Source organism: Oryctolagus cuniculus, chromosome 5 (assembly GCF_964237555.1).
Source record: "Oryctolagus cuniculus chromosome 5, mOryCun1.1, whole genome shotgun sequence".
In the NCBI taxonomy this organism is placed as follows: domain Eukaryota; kingdom Metazoa; phylum Chordata; class Mammalia; order Lagomorpha; family Leporidae; genus Oryctolagus; species Oryctolagus cuniculus.
Window position 1 is genome coordinate 88,509,673 of NC_091436.1, and position 13,979 is coordinate 88,523,651.

A 13,979-nucleotide genomic window follows, 5' to 3' on the forward strand; every position below is an offset into this window, starting at 1 on the left:
GGCATAATATGTCCTACATGAAGGATCTCGGTGGGTGAGACCCCAGTGGAAAGAAGTAATCATCAAAGAAGGAGGTTCTTTTCTCTGAAGGGAGGAGAAAATTTCCACTTTGCTTTTGGCCTTGTCTAAATACTGACAGAGTTTGTGGATTCAAAAGGCTTCCATAGCCTAGGCAGCTAGTGTCAAGAGCCTCAGGTGATGAATGATGTCATACACAAGAGTGTTGTTATATTAACAAGAGTCGCTGAGCATGAATTTCCCATGCAGGACCTCTGTCCTCAAAGAGTTGTAATTATAATTATGTCTAAGTACTCCCAAAAGATATACCATTCTTGGGTGCTTCATTAAAGTTAATTAATATTTAAAAACAAAATAAAAAATAAGTGAAATTAACTTCAAGATGCAATGATTTTGAATAACCTTTGTCTCAAGTGTTGAGGGACAGTTTTGTTTTTGTTTTTTCTTTACCATGCAAAGTGTTGAACTCTTTATTTAGCATACAGTTGGTCTTCTCTGTATAAAGTTAATCGAAAATGGATCTTAGTGGAGAATGGGGCTGGGAATGGGAAAGGGAGGAGGTAGAGGGGTGGGAGAGTGGGTGGGAGGGCAGGTATGGTGGGAAGAATCGCTATATTCCAAAAGTTGTACTTATGAAATGCATGAAGTCTGTATTCCTTACATAAAAAGTTGCTTTGGGGGGAAAATAAATAAAATAAATAAAAGAATGAATAAATAAATAAAACCTTTTAAAAAAGTGATTTAGTATGTTTTCCAGTATTCCTTCTAATCATCACCGTCTCCCATAAGTAAATCATCATTATCAAAGTTAATCAAGACTGAGTTAACACTGGCCAGCAGAGGAGGCAGTGAGCACTCTAACCAATTCAAAATCATCTCTAACATTCTAAAAAAATCATTCAAAGGCAAATTAAATAGCTGCTACTTGTGAGCATCTGCCTACATTTCAAATTTCAAGTCAACATCTGTGAAATGTATTATTTTCTTTCCTTCTACAAATATCATACTGCTAAATATATGAGTACTTTTCCACTGTAGTATTTTGATTAATTTCAGAACCTTACCTGATCAAAAAGGTCAGTCCCATCAGATCCTGCTGCTCTCATTAGTTCATCTTCTCCACCAGGGTGATATTCCATGTATGGGCTGACATTATAAACAAACCCTACATGAAAGCAATGAAAATCAATATCCTAAATGAGTTTTGTAAAAATTATTAAACTTATATTACATTAAATCATTCCAAATACACCTTATTTTTAAAAATCATTATTTCAAGATATCAAGAACTGTAGAGTCTGAGATTATCACACAAGTTAACTTGCCAGAATTCTGGGTCCTGGCAAGCAAAACAAGACTACTAGATTAGAGTCAAAGAGTAGTTTAGAACTCACATCAGTAGCTAGAGTAGTAACAGTTGTTACCAGTTCCCTCAACTTTGATTTCAAGAGCTATGTAAAGAGGGCCAGGTAATGTCTATACTCTCAACATGCTGTATTATAAAGAAGACTCTTGAGCTTAGGAAACTTGAATGTTTTCAAATGAGAAGTACACCTTCCATTCCTCCTAGAGGGAGACACTACTTTTATTAAACTGGACAATAAGCCAACCAGTCTTTCACACTAGAGGGAGACATTGTATCATCCAAAGTTGCTTAGTATATAGACATCTCTGAAAAGGATGTCCAGTACAAAGGCAATGCCTCTGCTCATTAGACATACCAAATGCAAAAGACCCATAGCGAATTGCTTCCCTACCACAGCATGATGATGAAATACTGTATTTGTAACTTTTGAAAGTACACACACACACACACACACACCCCACAGCAATAATATTTCTACTCCATTGTTCACGTCTGCCATAGGAAGAGATCTGGATGAAAAAGAATTGATCTCTTAGTTTGTATATCTGATCTCTGCAAAAGCTAAGCAATGGTAACCACTTAGAATTGCTCTGTGGAAAAAAAAAATCCAACTCTTCTCTGCAACTGCCCATCCCCCCCCCCACAAAAAACAAAGATTTTTATTTAGATCTTAATCTTTTTATCATCCCCAAATATTTCATCTATCTATTCATATACTCAACCCTTTTTATTTACTTGAGAGAAAGACAGGCAGAAACAGAGACAAGCACAGACACAGATAGGGCCTTCATCTCTTTGTTCACTCCCCAAATGCTAGCAATGGCAAGGCTGGGACAAGACCAAAGCTGAGAGCTGGGAGGGTAATCCAAGACTCCTTGTAAGGATGGCAGGAACCCAATTTTTTGAGCCGTCTCCTCATTACTTCCCAGGGTGTGAATTAGCAGGAAGCTAGAGCCAGGAGCTGAAGCCAGGAATTGAACCAAGGCATTCCAAAGTAAGACACAGGGATCTCAATCATTAGGCTAAATGCCTACTAACAACTATATTTTTATCTCTTAAGAAAGTGGAATAGGGAACAGCAAAAGGAACAGAATAGCTCAATGAAATGCCATTCCAAAGAAGTGAGTGGCTTCTTAAGTTTTTACATAAAAACTTTCTAGCAGACAAAACCAGCTCTAAAGATACCTCCAAAGTGCAATAAGAACAACTGATTTTCTTACTTACAGGACTACTCCCTCTTTTTATGACTTTTACGAATTTAAATAACCTCAGATAACTTGAAAAGTTCACCCTATGTTAATTAAATTTTAGAAAATAACCAATTAGTCCAGATTTCTTCATAAACCTGCTTAAACACAAGCATGAAAAGAAGAAAATTCACAGAAGTCTTTCAGTAGACTTCCACAAACATCTGAAAAATGTTGATTGAGCCCATCCTCTGTCCACATACACCTCTCCTCACCAAATTTAGAAGGAATTTTACTTACTGTTTAATGCTCCAAAATCCACAGACCACAAATTTAAGTAGCAACAATTAGGATCAGATTTAGTCCCTGTAAGCTTTATTTATTTATTTATTTATTTATTGACAGGCAGAGTTAGACAGTGAGAGAGAGACAGAGAGAAAAGTCTTCCTTTTCCGTTGGTTCTCCCCCACAATGGCCGCTGTGGCCAGCGGGCTGCGGCTGGCGCACCGTGCTGATCCGAAGCCAGGAGCCAGGTGCTTCCTCCTGGTCTCCCATGCAGGTGCAGGGCCCAAGCACCTAGGCCATCCTCCACTGCACTCCTGGGCCACAGCAGAGAGCTGGACTGGAAGAGGAGCAACCGGGACAGAATCTGGCGCCCCGTCCAGGTCTAGAACCCGCTGTGCTGGCGCCGCAGGCGGAGGATTAGCCTAGTGAGCCGCGGCACCGGCCCCTGTAAGCTTTTTAAAAGAGGATCCCTTCTAAGTAAGAGTTGAAAACTTTCTCTGCAACCAAATCTTAACTAGGGTTCAAGAGTTTCTCAAGAACAAGAAATCTACAAACAGATCATCTGTGACTGAATTTCATGTGTTTCAGCAATCAGCTCTCCTGGAAGCTTTAACACCTATCTTTGATCAGAATATAAGGCCTGAAACATCCCACATGTGCTCTCTGCTTCCTCAAAGCCCTTTAAATGGACCTGTATCCTCTCACAATCTTAACTTTCTGATGGATTAAGATCACTGTATGAAACGAAGAATATCCCACTCTCTTCAGAAGGACAAAAGTAGAAATCCTTGAGTATGACAGGATTGCAATATGGCAGAACAGGGACAGGGCAGACTGCTCTAGACTAGGGGAAAATAGTAAAAATAAATAAATAAATAAATAAATAAATAAATAAATGGTAGAGAAAGTACATTGTCAGAGGTGAGTTGGCGAGAAAACAGCAGTGGAGATTTTGGGAAGGAGGAGAGACACCGTGGATCAGTGTGCAAGGTGCACATGGACAGCAAGCACAGACACACCACACCCCTCAGCAGCCCTGAGCTGGAGACAGCGCCAGCTTTAAGAGCAAGGTGAGATCACCCTGCAGCAGTCTGTGCCACTGGGGATACAGAAGGAGAGCCTAGCAGACTACACTGTCTTTGAGTTCGGCCCAGAGTCCTGAGGGGAACAGGTACCTGGTCACCCAGAGGCAAAAAACAGGGAGGCCACATTTCTCTCTCCCCATCCACTCCACAATGACACCCAGCAACCAGCTGAGAGAAGGTGGTAGCCATTTTGGACATTAGCAGGTAGCAGTGCAGAATCTCTTGTGGGGGCAACCAGCAACTGGAGGGGACAGATGCAATCTTGTCAGCAGAGGTAACCACGGCAGTTCAGGTGCACAGAACCCAACAAGAGGCAGGGAGGACCATTCCGACATTAGTGCCAGCTTAGAGACTCTTCTATGTGCCCACCAACTAGCGGGGAGAAGGCATGATTATGAAACAAGTATGGCTCAGCCAGTGGCTATTCAGCACGGGTGTGATCCAGGGATTTTACTAGAGGGAAAAATCCATGTTCCCCACTGACTTTGAGTTTGGCTGGGAGGGCTGACAGGGGGCTGGGTACCCACCTACAACTGTGAGGTGCCCCCAGCCTCTCAACATATCACAGGCTCTGGGGCTCAAATTGCGCAGGTGGAGCAGCAACAGGCAGCTGGCTCTGGGAATGTCTCAGCCTCTCTGTAGACAGGACAGGCTAGGGGGGCAGAGCAGATCTTCTGCACCCTGTGACACTGGGAGCCCTGTGCAGTGAGATTGTGGAAACTATGTGACTGCATGAGAGGGTGCAGGGTGTAGCTGGGTCTCTGGGTAATAACTGTGTAAGGCTCCACACACTCAGAGCTCCCTAACTGCCTGGAGTAGGTCACTGCAACAGGATCTGTGCTCACACTGAGGACTGAACAGATCCTTTGTGCAGTTCATGTGGAAGTGTGGATAAATGTTACACCCACTGATGGCTAAAATTTGGGCACTGATCACCTTGGAAGAGAGGAGGAGAGGGTGTAATTATACCAACAGGGGTGACTATACCCCTCCATTATGTTAACATGAGATCTACTATGCCCAACTTGGGTGTCACCCTGGATACTTGTACCACCCTGGAGCACTGACCAGAGCTCCCTGGCAATATCTAGCACACACCTCTGGGTATTCACTGAAACAGCAGTTATTCCACTAAGCCACAGAGGAATAGTTCAAAGATAAAACCCATCAGAGGAAAAAACTAAGTACCTCCACAAATGCCTAAAAATAAACACAGAAATTCAAGAAACAATAAGGAAAACAAATGAACCCTCCAAGGAACACAATAACACTTCATATTAGAATGTAAAGATGAAGAGAGAGATGAAATGGCTGAAACAGAATTCAAAAGATTAATCATAGAATTACTCAGAGGCAAATCCATGAATTAAAGAAACCCACATGACATGAATGAAAATGTTTCCATGAAATTGAGATCTTAAAGAGAAATCAAAATAAAATATCAGAAATGAAGAATTTAATAGGTCAAATAAAAAATTCCTAATGTGTAAAAGGAAAGAACAGATTAGAAGACATTTTCAGTGAAATAATTACAGAAAACTTCTCCAATTTACAGAAAGAAAAGGATATGCAAGGGGCCAGTGCTGTGGCGTAGTGACAGACCTGGCTGCTCTACTTCCAATCCAGCCCTCTGCTATGGCCTAGGAAAGCAGTAGAAGACAGCCCAAGTCCTTGGGCCCCTGCACCCATGTGGGAGACCCGGAAGAAGCTCCTGGCTCCTGGCTCTGGATCGGCGCAGCTCTGGCTGTTGCGGCAATCTGGGGAGTGAACCAGCGGATGGAAGACCCCCCCGCCTCTCCTTCTCTCTGTGTGTAACTCTGACATTCAAGTAAAATAAATGGGAAGGGGAGGGGAGGGGAGGGGAGGGGAGGGGAGGGGAGGGGAGGGGAGGGGAGGGGAGGGGAGGGGAGGACATAAAACTCTTAATAGACATGACCAGAAAAGGTCTTCAACACAGCACACCATAGTCAAACTCTCCACAATAAAACATAAAGAAAACATTCTAAAATGTACATGAGAAAAATGCTAGATTACTTTCAGAGGGTCTCTCAATTAGACTCACGGATGACTTCTCATCAGAAACCCTACAGGCTAAGAGAGAAAGGCAAAACATGGTCCAAGTCTTCATAGAAAAAAATATCAACCCAGAATACTATACCCTGCAAATCTCTCACTTATGAGTGAATGTGAAATAAAGACCTTCTATAACAAACAGAAATTGAAAAAATTTGTCGCTACTCATTCAGCCTTACAAATGCTTAAGGATGTGCTATACAGCTTCTACACAAAAACCCAGAAAGACAATCATCATTATGAAAGAATGTGAAGCCAGAAAAATCTCACAGTAAAAGTAAATCCAAAATAAACAATAGCAATATCTATGGAAAAATAGTAGGACCAAATCATTACTTATCAATAGTAACCTTGAATGAAAATGGCCTAAATTCTCCAATTAAAAAATACAGACTGACTGAATGGATTAAAAACCAAGACCCAGATAGGTTTGCTACCCACAACAAATACACCTCACCAATAAAAATACCCAAAGACTGAAAGAGAACAGATAGAAAAAGATATCTCATGCTAACAGAAAGCAAAAAAGGACATGTGTAGTCATTTTAATATCAGACAAAATAGACTTTAACACAAAAACTATTAAAAGAGACAAAGAAGGGCACTATGTAATGATTAAGGGATCAATCCAACAGGAAGTTGTATCATAAATATATATGTACCCAATTCCAGGGCACATGTCTATTTAAAAGAAATAGTAATGGATCTAAAGGGAGACATAGATTCTAATATAATAGTAATGGGAGACTTCAACACCCACTTTCATCACTGAACAGTTCAACTAGACAGAAAATCAACAAAGAAACAACAGAGATTACCAACACTATGTACCAAATGGATCTAACTACTATCTACATATCTTTTCATCCCACAGTTACAGAATATACATTCTTCTCATTAATGCATGGAACTTTCTCTAGGATAGACCATATACTAGGCCATACAGGAGTCTCAGCAAATTCAAGAAAATCAAAATCATACCATACATCTTCTCTGACCACACTGGAATGAAGCTGGAAATTAACAGCTCAAGAATCTCTAGAATATATGGAAACATATGGAGACTGAACAACATACTCCTGAATGAACAGTGAGTGGGTCATAGAAGAAATCAAAAATGACAATAATACAACATATTAAACTATGGGATACAGCAAAAGCAGTGTTAAGAGGGAAGTATACAGCAATTGGTGCCTGCGTCAACAAACTGTAACAGTACCAAATAAATGAAATATCAATGCAACTCAAGGACCTAGAAAAAAATCACAAATCACAAATTAGTAGAAGGAAAGAGATAATTAAAATTAGGGAAGAAATAAACAAAATTTAAACAATAAAAATATAAGTTGTGAAATGCAGAGCTGGCTATTTGAAAAATAAACAAAATTGATACAACATTGGCCCAACTAACCAAAAAAGAGGGAGAAGACCTGAATCAAGAACATCAGAGATGAAAAAGGAAATGTAACAACAGATACCTCAGAAATAAAATCAATCATCAGGAATTACTAAAAAGAGCTGTATGCCAACAAATGGGAAACCTAGAAGAAGTAGAAAGACTCCAAGGCACATATAATCTACCAAAATGGAGTCATGAAGACATATAACACCTAAACAGACCAATAACCAAGACGGAGACTGAATCAGTAATAAAGTCCCTCCCAACAAAGAAAAGTCCAGGATTTGATACTTCACTACTGAATTCAATCAGACATTTAAAGAACTAACTCCAATTCTTCTCAAGCTATTCAAAACAATTGAAATGGAAGGTATCCTCCCAAACTCCTTCTATGAAGCCAGCATCACCTTAATTCCTAAACCAGGAAAAAAAGCAACAGACAAGAGAATTATAGACCAATATCCCTGATGAACATAAATGTGAAATTCCTCAACCAAATCTAGCTAATAGAATCCAACAGCACATCAGAAAGATCATTCACCCGGATCAAGTGGGATTTATCCCTTGTACACAGAGATGGTTCAACATTCACAAATCAATGTGATACATTACATTAAGAAACTGAAGAACAAAAACTGTATGACTGTCTCAACAGTGATAAAATACAATACTCTTTCATGATGAAAACTCTTAGCAAACTGGGTACAGAAGGAATATTCCTCAACATAAGGCAATTTATGACAAATCCATGGCCACCGTCCTATTGAATAGAGAAAAGTTGGAATCAGTCCCACTAAGATCCAGAACCAGACAAGGATGCCCACTCTTACCACTGCTATTCAATATAGTCTTGGAAGTCTTAGCCAGAGCCATTAGGCAAGAAAAAGAGATAAAAGGGATACAAATTGGAAAGGAGAAAGTCAAACTATCCTCATTTGCAGATAATATGATTCTATATATGGGGGGACCAAAAGACTCCACTAAGAGACTATTGGAACTCATAAAAGAGTATGGTAAAGTGGCAGGATATAAAATTAACACAAAAAAATCAATAGCCTTTGTATACAAAGACAATGCTATGGCTGAGAAAGAACTTCTAAGATAAATCCCATTCACAATAGCTACAAAAAAAGCTTTAAAATCTTGAAATAAATTTAACCAAAGATGTCAAAGATTTCTACCAAAAAAATTATAAAACATTAAAGAAAGAAATAGAAGACACACAAAAAAGGAAAAACCTTCCATGTTTGTGGATTAGAAGAACCAATATCGGCCGGCACCACGGCTCACTAGGCTAATCCTCTGCCTAGCGGCGCCGGCACACCAGGTTCTAGTCCCGGTCAGGGCGCCGGATTCTGTCCCGGTTGCCCCTCTTCCAGGCCAGCTCTCTGCTGTGGCCAGGGAAGGCAGTGGAGGATGGCCCAGGTGCTTGGGCCCTGCACCCCATGGGAGACCAGGAGAAGCACCTGGCTCCTGGCTCCTGCCATTGGATCAGCGCGGTGCACCGGCCGCAGCGCGCTGGCCGTGGCGGCCATTGGAGGGTGAACCAACGGCAAAAGGAAGACCTTTCTCTCTCTCTCTCTCTCTCTCACTGTCCACTCTGCCTGTCAAAAAAAAAAAAAAAAAAAAAAAAGAAGAACCAATATCATCATCAAAATGTCCATATTACTGAAAGCTATTTACAGATTCAATCCCAATCAAAATACCAATGACATTCTTCTCAGAATGAGAAGAATTTCCTAGAAAATTTCTAGAAAAAATTATGTTAAAATTCATATGGGAAAACAAGAGATCAAAATAGCTCAAGCAATCTTATACATAAAAAAAAAAAAAAAGTTGGAGCTATCACAATACCAGATTTCAGGACATACTACAGAGTAGTCACAATCAAAACAGCCTGGTACTGGCCAAAAAACAGATGTGTGGACAAATGGAACAGAATACAACTTCAGAAATCAATCCACACATCTACAACTGACTTATCTTCAACAAAGGAGCTAAAATCAATCCCTAGAGCAAGGAAAGTCTCTTTAACAAATGGTGCTGGGGAAACTGGATCTCCATGTGCAACCGTAAGAATCAAGACCCCTACCTTTGACCTTACACAAAAATCTACTCAATATGGATCAAGGACCTAAATCTACTACTCGATACGACCAAATTACTAGAGAACACTGGGAAAACTCTGCAAGGCACTGGCACAAAGACTTCTTGGGAAAGACCCTAGAGCACAGGCTATCAAAGCCAAAATTGACAAACAAGATTACATCAAACTGAGAAGCTTCTGCACTACAAAAGAAAAACTCAGCTAAGTGAAGAGGCAACCAACAGAATGGGAGAAGATACTTGCACACTAGAAACTGATAAAGGATTAATAACCAGAATATATGAAGAGCTCAAGAAACTCAACAAAACAAATAACCCAGTGAAGAAACAGGCAAAGGACTTAAAGAGGCATTTTTCAAAAAAAAAAAAGGATATCCAAATGGCCAAGAGACACATGAAAAAATGGTCAGGATCACTAGCCATCAGGGAAATGCAAATCAAAACCACAATAAGGTTTCACCTCACTCCAGTTCGAATGATTCTCATACAGAAATCAACAAACAATAAATGGTGGTAAGGATATAGGGAAAGATGTACCCTAATCTACTGTTGGTAGGAATGTAAACTGGTGTAGCCACTGTGCAAGACAGCATGGAGATACCTCAGAAATCTAAATGTAGACCTACCATAGACTCAGCCATTTCACTCTTGAGAATTTACCCAATCATAATGAAATCAGCATATTAAAAAGTTATCTGCACACCCATGTTCATTGTAGCTCAACTGACAATAGCTAAGATATGAAAGATCTCTGTGAGTGAGATCCCAGCAGAAAGAATGGGCCATCAAAGTAGGAAGCACCTTTCTCTGAAGGGAGAACTTCCACTTTGACTATGACCTTGTCTAAGTAGGATCGGAGTTGGCAAACTCAGAAGGTTTCCATATTCTTGGCAACTCATGACAAGAGCCTTGGGTGATTACTGACGCCATAAACAAGAGTGTCAATTGTGAAATCAACAGGAGTCACTGTGCACTTACTCCCCATGTAGGATCTCTGTCCTTAATGTGTTGTACTATGTGAATTGATGGTATAACTAGTACTCAAATAGTACTTTACACTTTGTGTTTCTGTGTGGGTGCAAACTGTTGAAATCTTTACTTAGTATATACTAAGTTGATCTTCTGTATATAAAGATAATTGAAAATGAATCTTGATGTGAACGGAATGGGAGAGGAAGTGGGAGATGGGATGGTTGCGGGTGGGAGGCAGGTTATGGGGGCAGGGGGAGCCGCTATAAACCAAAAGTTGTACTTTGGAAATTTACATTTCTTAAATAAAAGTTAAAAAAAATTTTTTTAAAAAGATATGGGGCCGGCGCCGCGGCTCACTAGGCTAATCCTCCGCCTTGCGGCGCCGGCACACCGGGTTCTAGTCCCGGTCAGGGCGCTGGATTCTGTCCCAGTTGCCCCTCTTCCAGGCCAGCTCTCTGCTGTGGCTGGGGAGTGCAGTGGAGGATGGCCCAAGTACTTGGGCCCTGCACCCCATGGGAGACCAGGAGAAGCACCTGGCTCCTGCCATCGGATCAGCGCGGTGCGCCAGCCGCAGCGCGCCGGCCGTGGCGGCCATTGGAGGGTGAACCAACGGCAAAAGGAAGACCTTTCTCTCTGTCTCTCTTTCTCTCACTGTCCACTCTACCTGTCAAAAAATAAATAACTAAACATGAATAAATAAATAAATAAAGATATGGAATAGACCCAAATGTCCATTAACTGAGGATTGAATAATGAAAATTACAGTATATATATATATATATTATATATATACCATAATATACATATATATGTATTCCATGGAAAACTACACAGCAATAAATGAAATCCTATCATTTGCAACAAAATGGATGCTACTGGAAACCATTATATTTAGTGAAATAAGCCAGACCAAAAAGATAAATACCGTATGTTTTCTCTGATCTGTTGTAACTAATCCAGTACCTAAGGATAATTTTTGGAGTGAAACTGACATTTTGAGATTCAATGATTCTGAACAGCCTTTGTCTTGACTATTAAGGAACAGTGTGTTTTCTTCATACTATTTACTGCACTCTTTACTTAGTGTAGTGATATCTTATGAGTATAAAGTTAATTTAAAATAGATCTTGGTAGAAATTAAGAATAGGGATAGGAGAGGGAAGAGGAAGAAGGGTGGGAGTGTGGACGGAAGGGCGGGTATGGTGGAAAGTATCACTATGTTCCTTAATCTGTATATAGGAAATACATGAAATTTGTAGACCTTAAATACATTTTTCAAAAAGTAGAAATCCTTGTAAAATTCCTCACTGGAAGGAATTAAGACTGTCACTGTGTCAATCTAACATATACTAGATTCAACCACACTTGACATTGCTAGTAACATGGTAATCATGAGATTTAAACCCAGTCCCAAAAGGAAATTGGTACATTTCCTCTGATCCAGAGACTCTTTCCACATTATCTCCCTCCTTATAATCTTTACATTTTTCCTTTTCAAAAGTATTCCCTAACAAAACAAAATAAAACAAAACAAAACTAGGTTATCTGGATACATTAGAAGAAAATGAAAAACCAAATTTTATGCTCTTTTGCTTTATTATATTCTACTGTACTATACATGAGTTTTTAGAAACAAATCTCTCATTCAAATTTATAACCTCCTATGAAGTCTTACTATTTGGTTTTGTGAAACTAATTTATAACCTCCTGAATTTTTTAATGATTCAATTTTATTAACTTCTTTCTACACCTCTGATTGCTCTGATGCTGATTTGGGCACCTGATTGTACATTAAGTACAATATTTATGGACCAATAGACATAATCTCAAATTGATGCTAGACTATTAATAAATTCTGCAAAACTTAAATTTCAATAAAAATGGGGAACAAAAATGGATTTTTGAAACACCAAATTGAGTAATGCAGAATTAGACTATAACCAAGGTCTTCTGTTCACAACCCAAGTAATACTTTTAGGCCATTAACATGAGTGAGCTTCAGTGGTGGAGGATTTGGCGAGGATAATTATCTACTCGTCTGTCCTTCTTGTTTGTCCATCCATCCAACCAACCATCTGTCCATCCATTAATCCATCCATCCATTCATCTATCCTTTCCTCTTCTGCTTTATGCTAATATTTTTATGTTTTGTTTTCTAAACCTTAATCAAGAGTAGACATTAAAGTTAAAATTCAACAGTTGTATCAGGAAGATACTCTTCCATGTTTAATGAATCATTGTTAAATGCCCTAGCAACACTCAGGGATACATTATCCAGCTAATTCATCCTAGTACAACTATAGTGCAACTGAAAACACATATTGAAAGCTACAGTGAGTTTTTTTAGTCAAAATACTAGCACTACCTGTTCAGTATCTTTTCACACTAAATTATGTTTTTAGTGTTATAAGTCTGAAACTCTGAGCTCTCAAACAAGTTCTTAAAATCTGAAGTACCCATATTTAAATTACACTTAGTACTTCATACTGTCAAAAAAATATATATTTAAGTTCAGTCACAGAATGACAATTTTAAGACCAGGAGAACTCCAAAGGCAATTTAATAAAAAACAAGCATTTTTCAGGTAGCATTCCTTTCATCCTCCCTAGTCCCAGGTCCCTGTTAATCTACTTTGTCTCTATAGATTTGCATACTCCTGACATTTAATATAAATGAAATCATATAATATATGGTAGTTTGTAACCGTATTCTTTCAGTTAGCATGTCAATTTCATCCATGATGTGACATGTATCAGTATTTTTCCTTGTGATACATAATATTCCATCTGTGATTATACCACATTTTACTTCTCCTCTCATCAGGGGACCGACATTTCGGTTGTTTCCTTTTTTTTTTTTTTTATTTTGCTACTATGAACAAAATCAGATTGTATGCCTATTAGTTTATCTCCCAGAAGAAGCTCCCACATGTTAATAATACATATGAACTACAATGGCCCAACAGAGGAAAGTGTATCACCATCATGCAGACCACACACCCACTAAGCAGGAAGTTTTCATTTCTTCTTTGCTCTCTTGTGTTAAGTCAGAAGTTCTGATCTAGGAACTCTTGAAGGAGTTTTAGATTCTTTTGGTGTTCCAGATCCAAAACTTTTCCATAGTAATACTAAGATGTTACCTGTCTCTTTTAACTCTCATTCTTTGACAAACGTAGAATTTTTTTAAAGAGTACATGATGTGTTATAAGATTGAATGTAGAAAGTGAAATGAGACTATAGCTGTCAACTATTAAGCCATATATTAAAGATACTGGCCAAGGGGCAGGCATTTGGCTCAGTGGTTGGGACACATGTACCCCATATGGGAGTGCCTGAATTGGAGTTCCAGCTCCACCTGCAATTCCAGCTTCCTGCTAATGTGCACAGGGCGCAGACGATGCCCAAGTTCTTGGGTCCCTGCCATCCACATGACAGAGATGATTCCCGTTCCTGGTTTCAGGCTGGCCCAGCCACAACTGCTGTAGGCAT

At 39.4% G+C, this 13,979-nt stretch overlaps 1 protein-coding gene across 6 annotated transcripts in view; it reads right to left on the reverse strand.

The window, feature by feature from the left end:
• CYB5R4 (cytochrome b5 reductase 4) overlaps window positions 1–13,979 on the reverse strand; it is a 183,825-nt gene that overhangs the window by 134,322 nt on the left and 35,524 nt on the right. For all 6 annotated transcript variants that reach the window (XM_008263160.4, XM_008263159.4, XM_070073824.1 and 3 more), the window contains exon 3: window positions 1,083–1,183. In XM_008263160.4, the coding sequence (XP_008261382.1) occupies window positions 1,083–1,183 (101 nt within the window). The remainder of the gene's footprint in view (window positions 1–1,082; window positions 1,184–13,979) is intronic.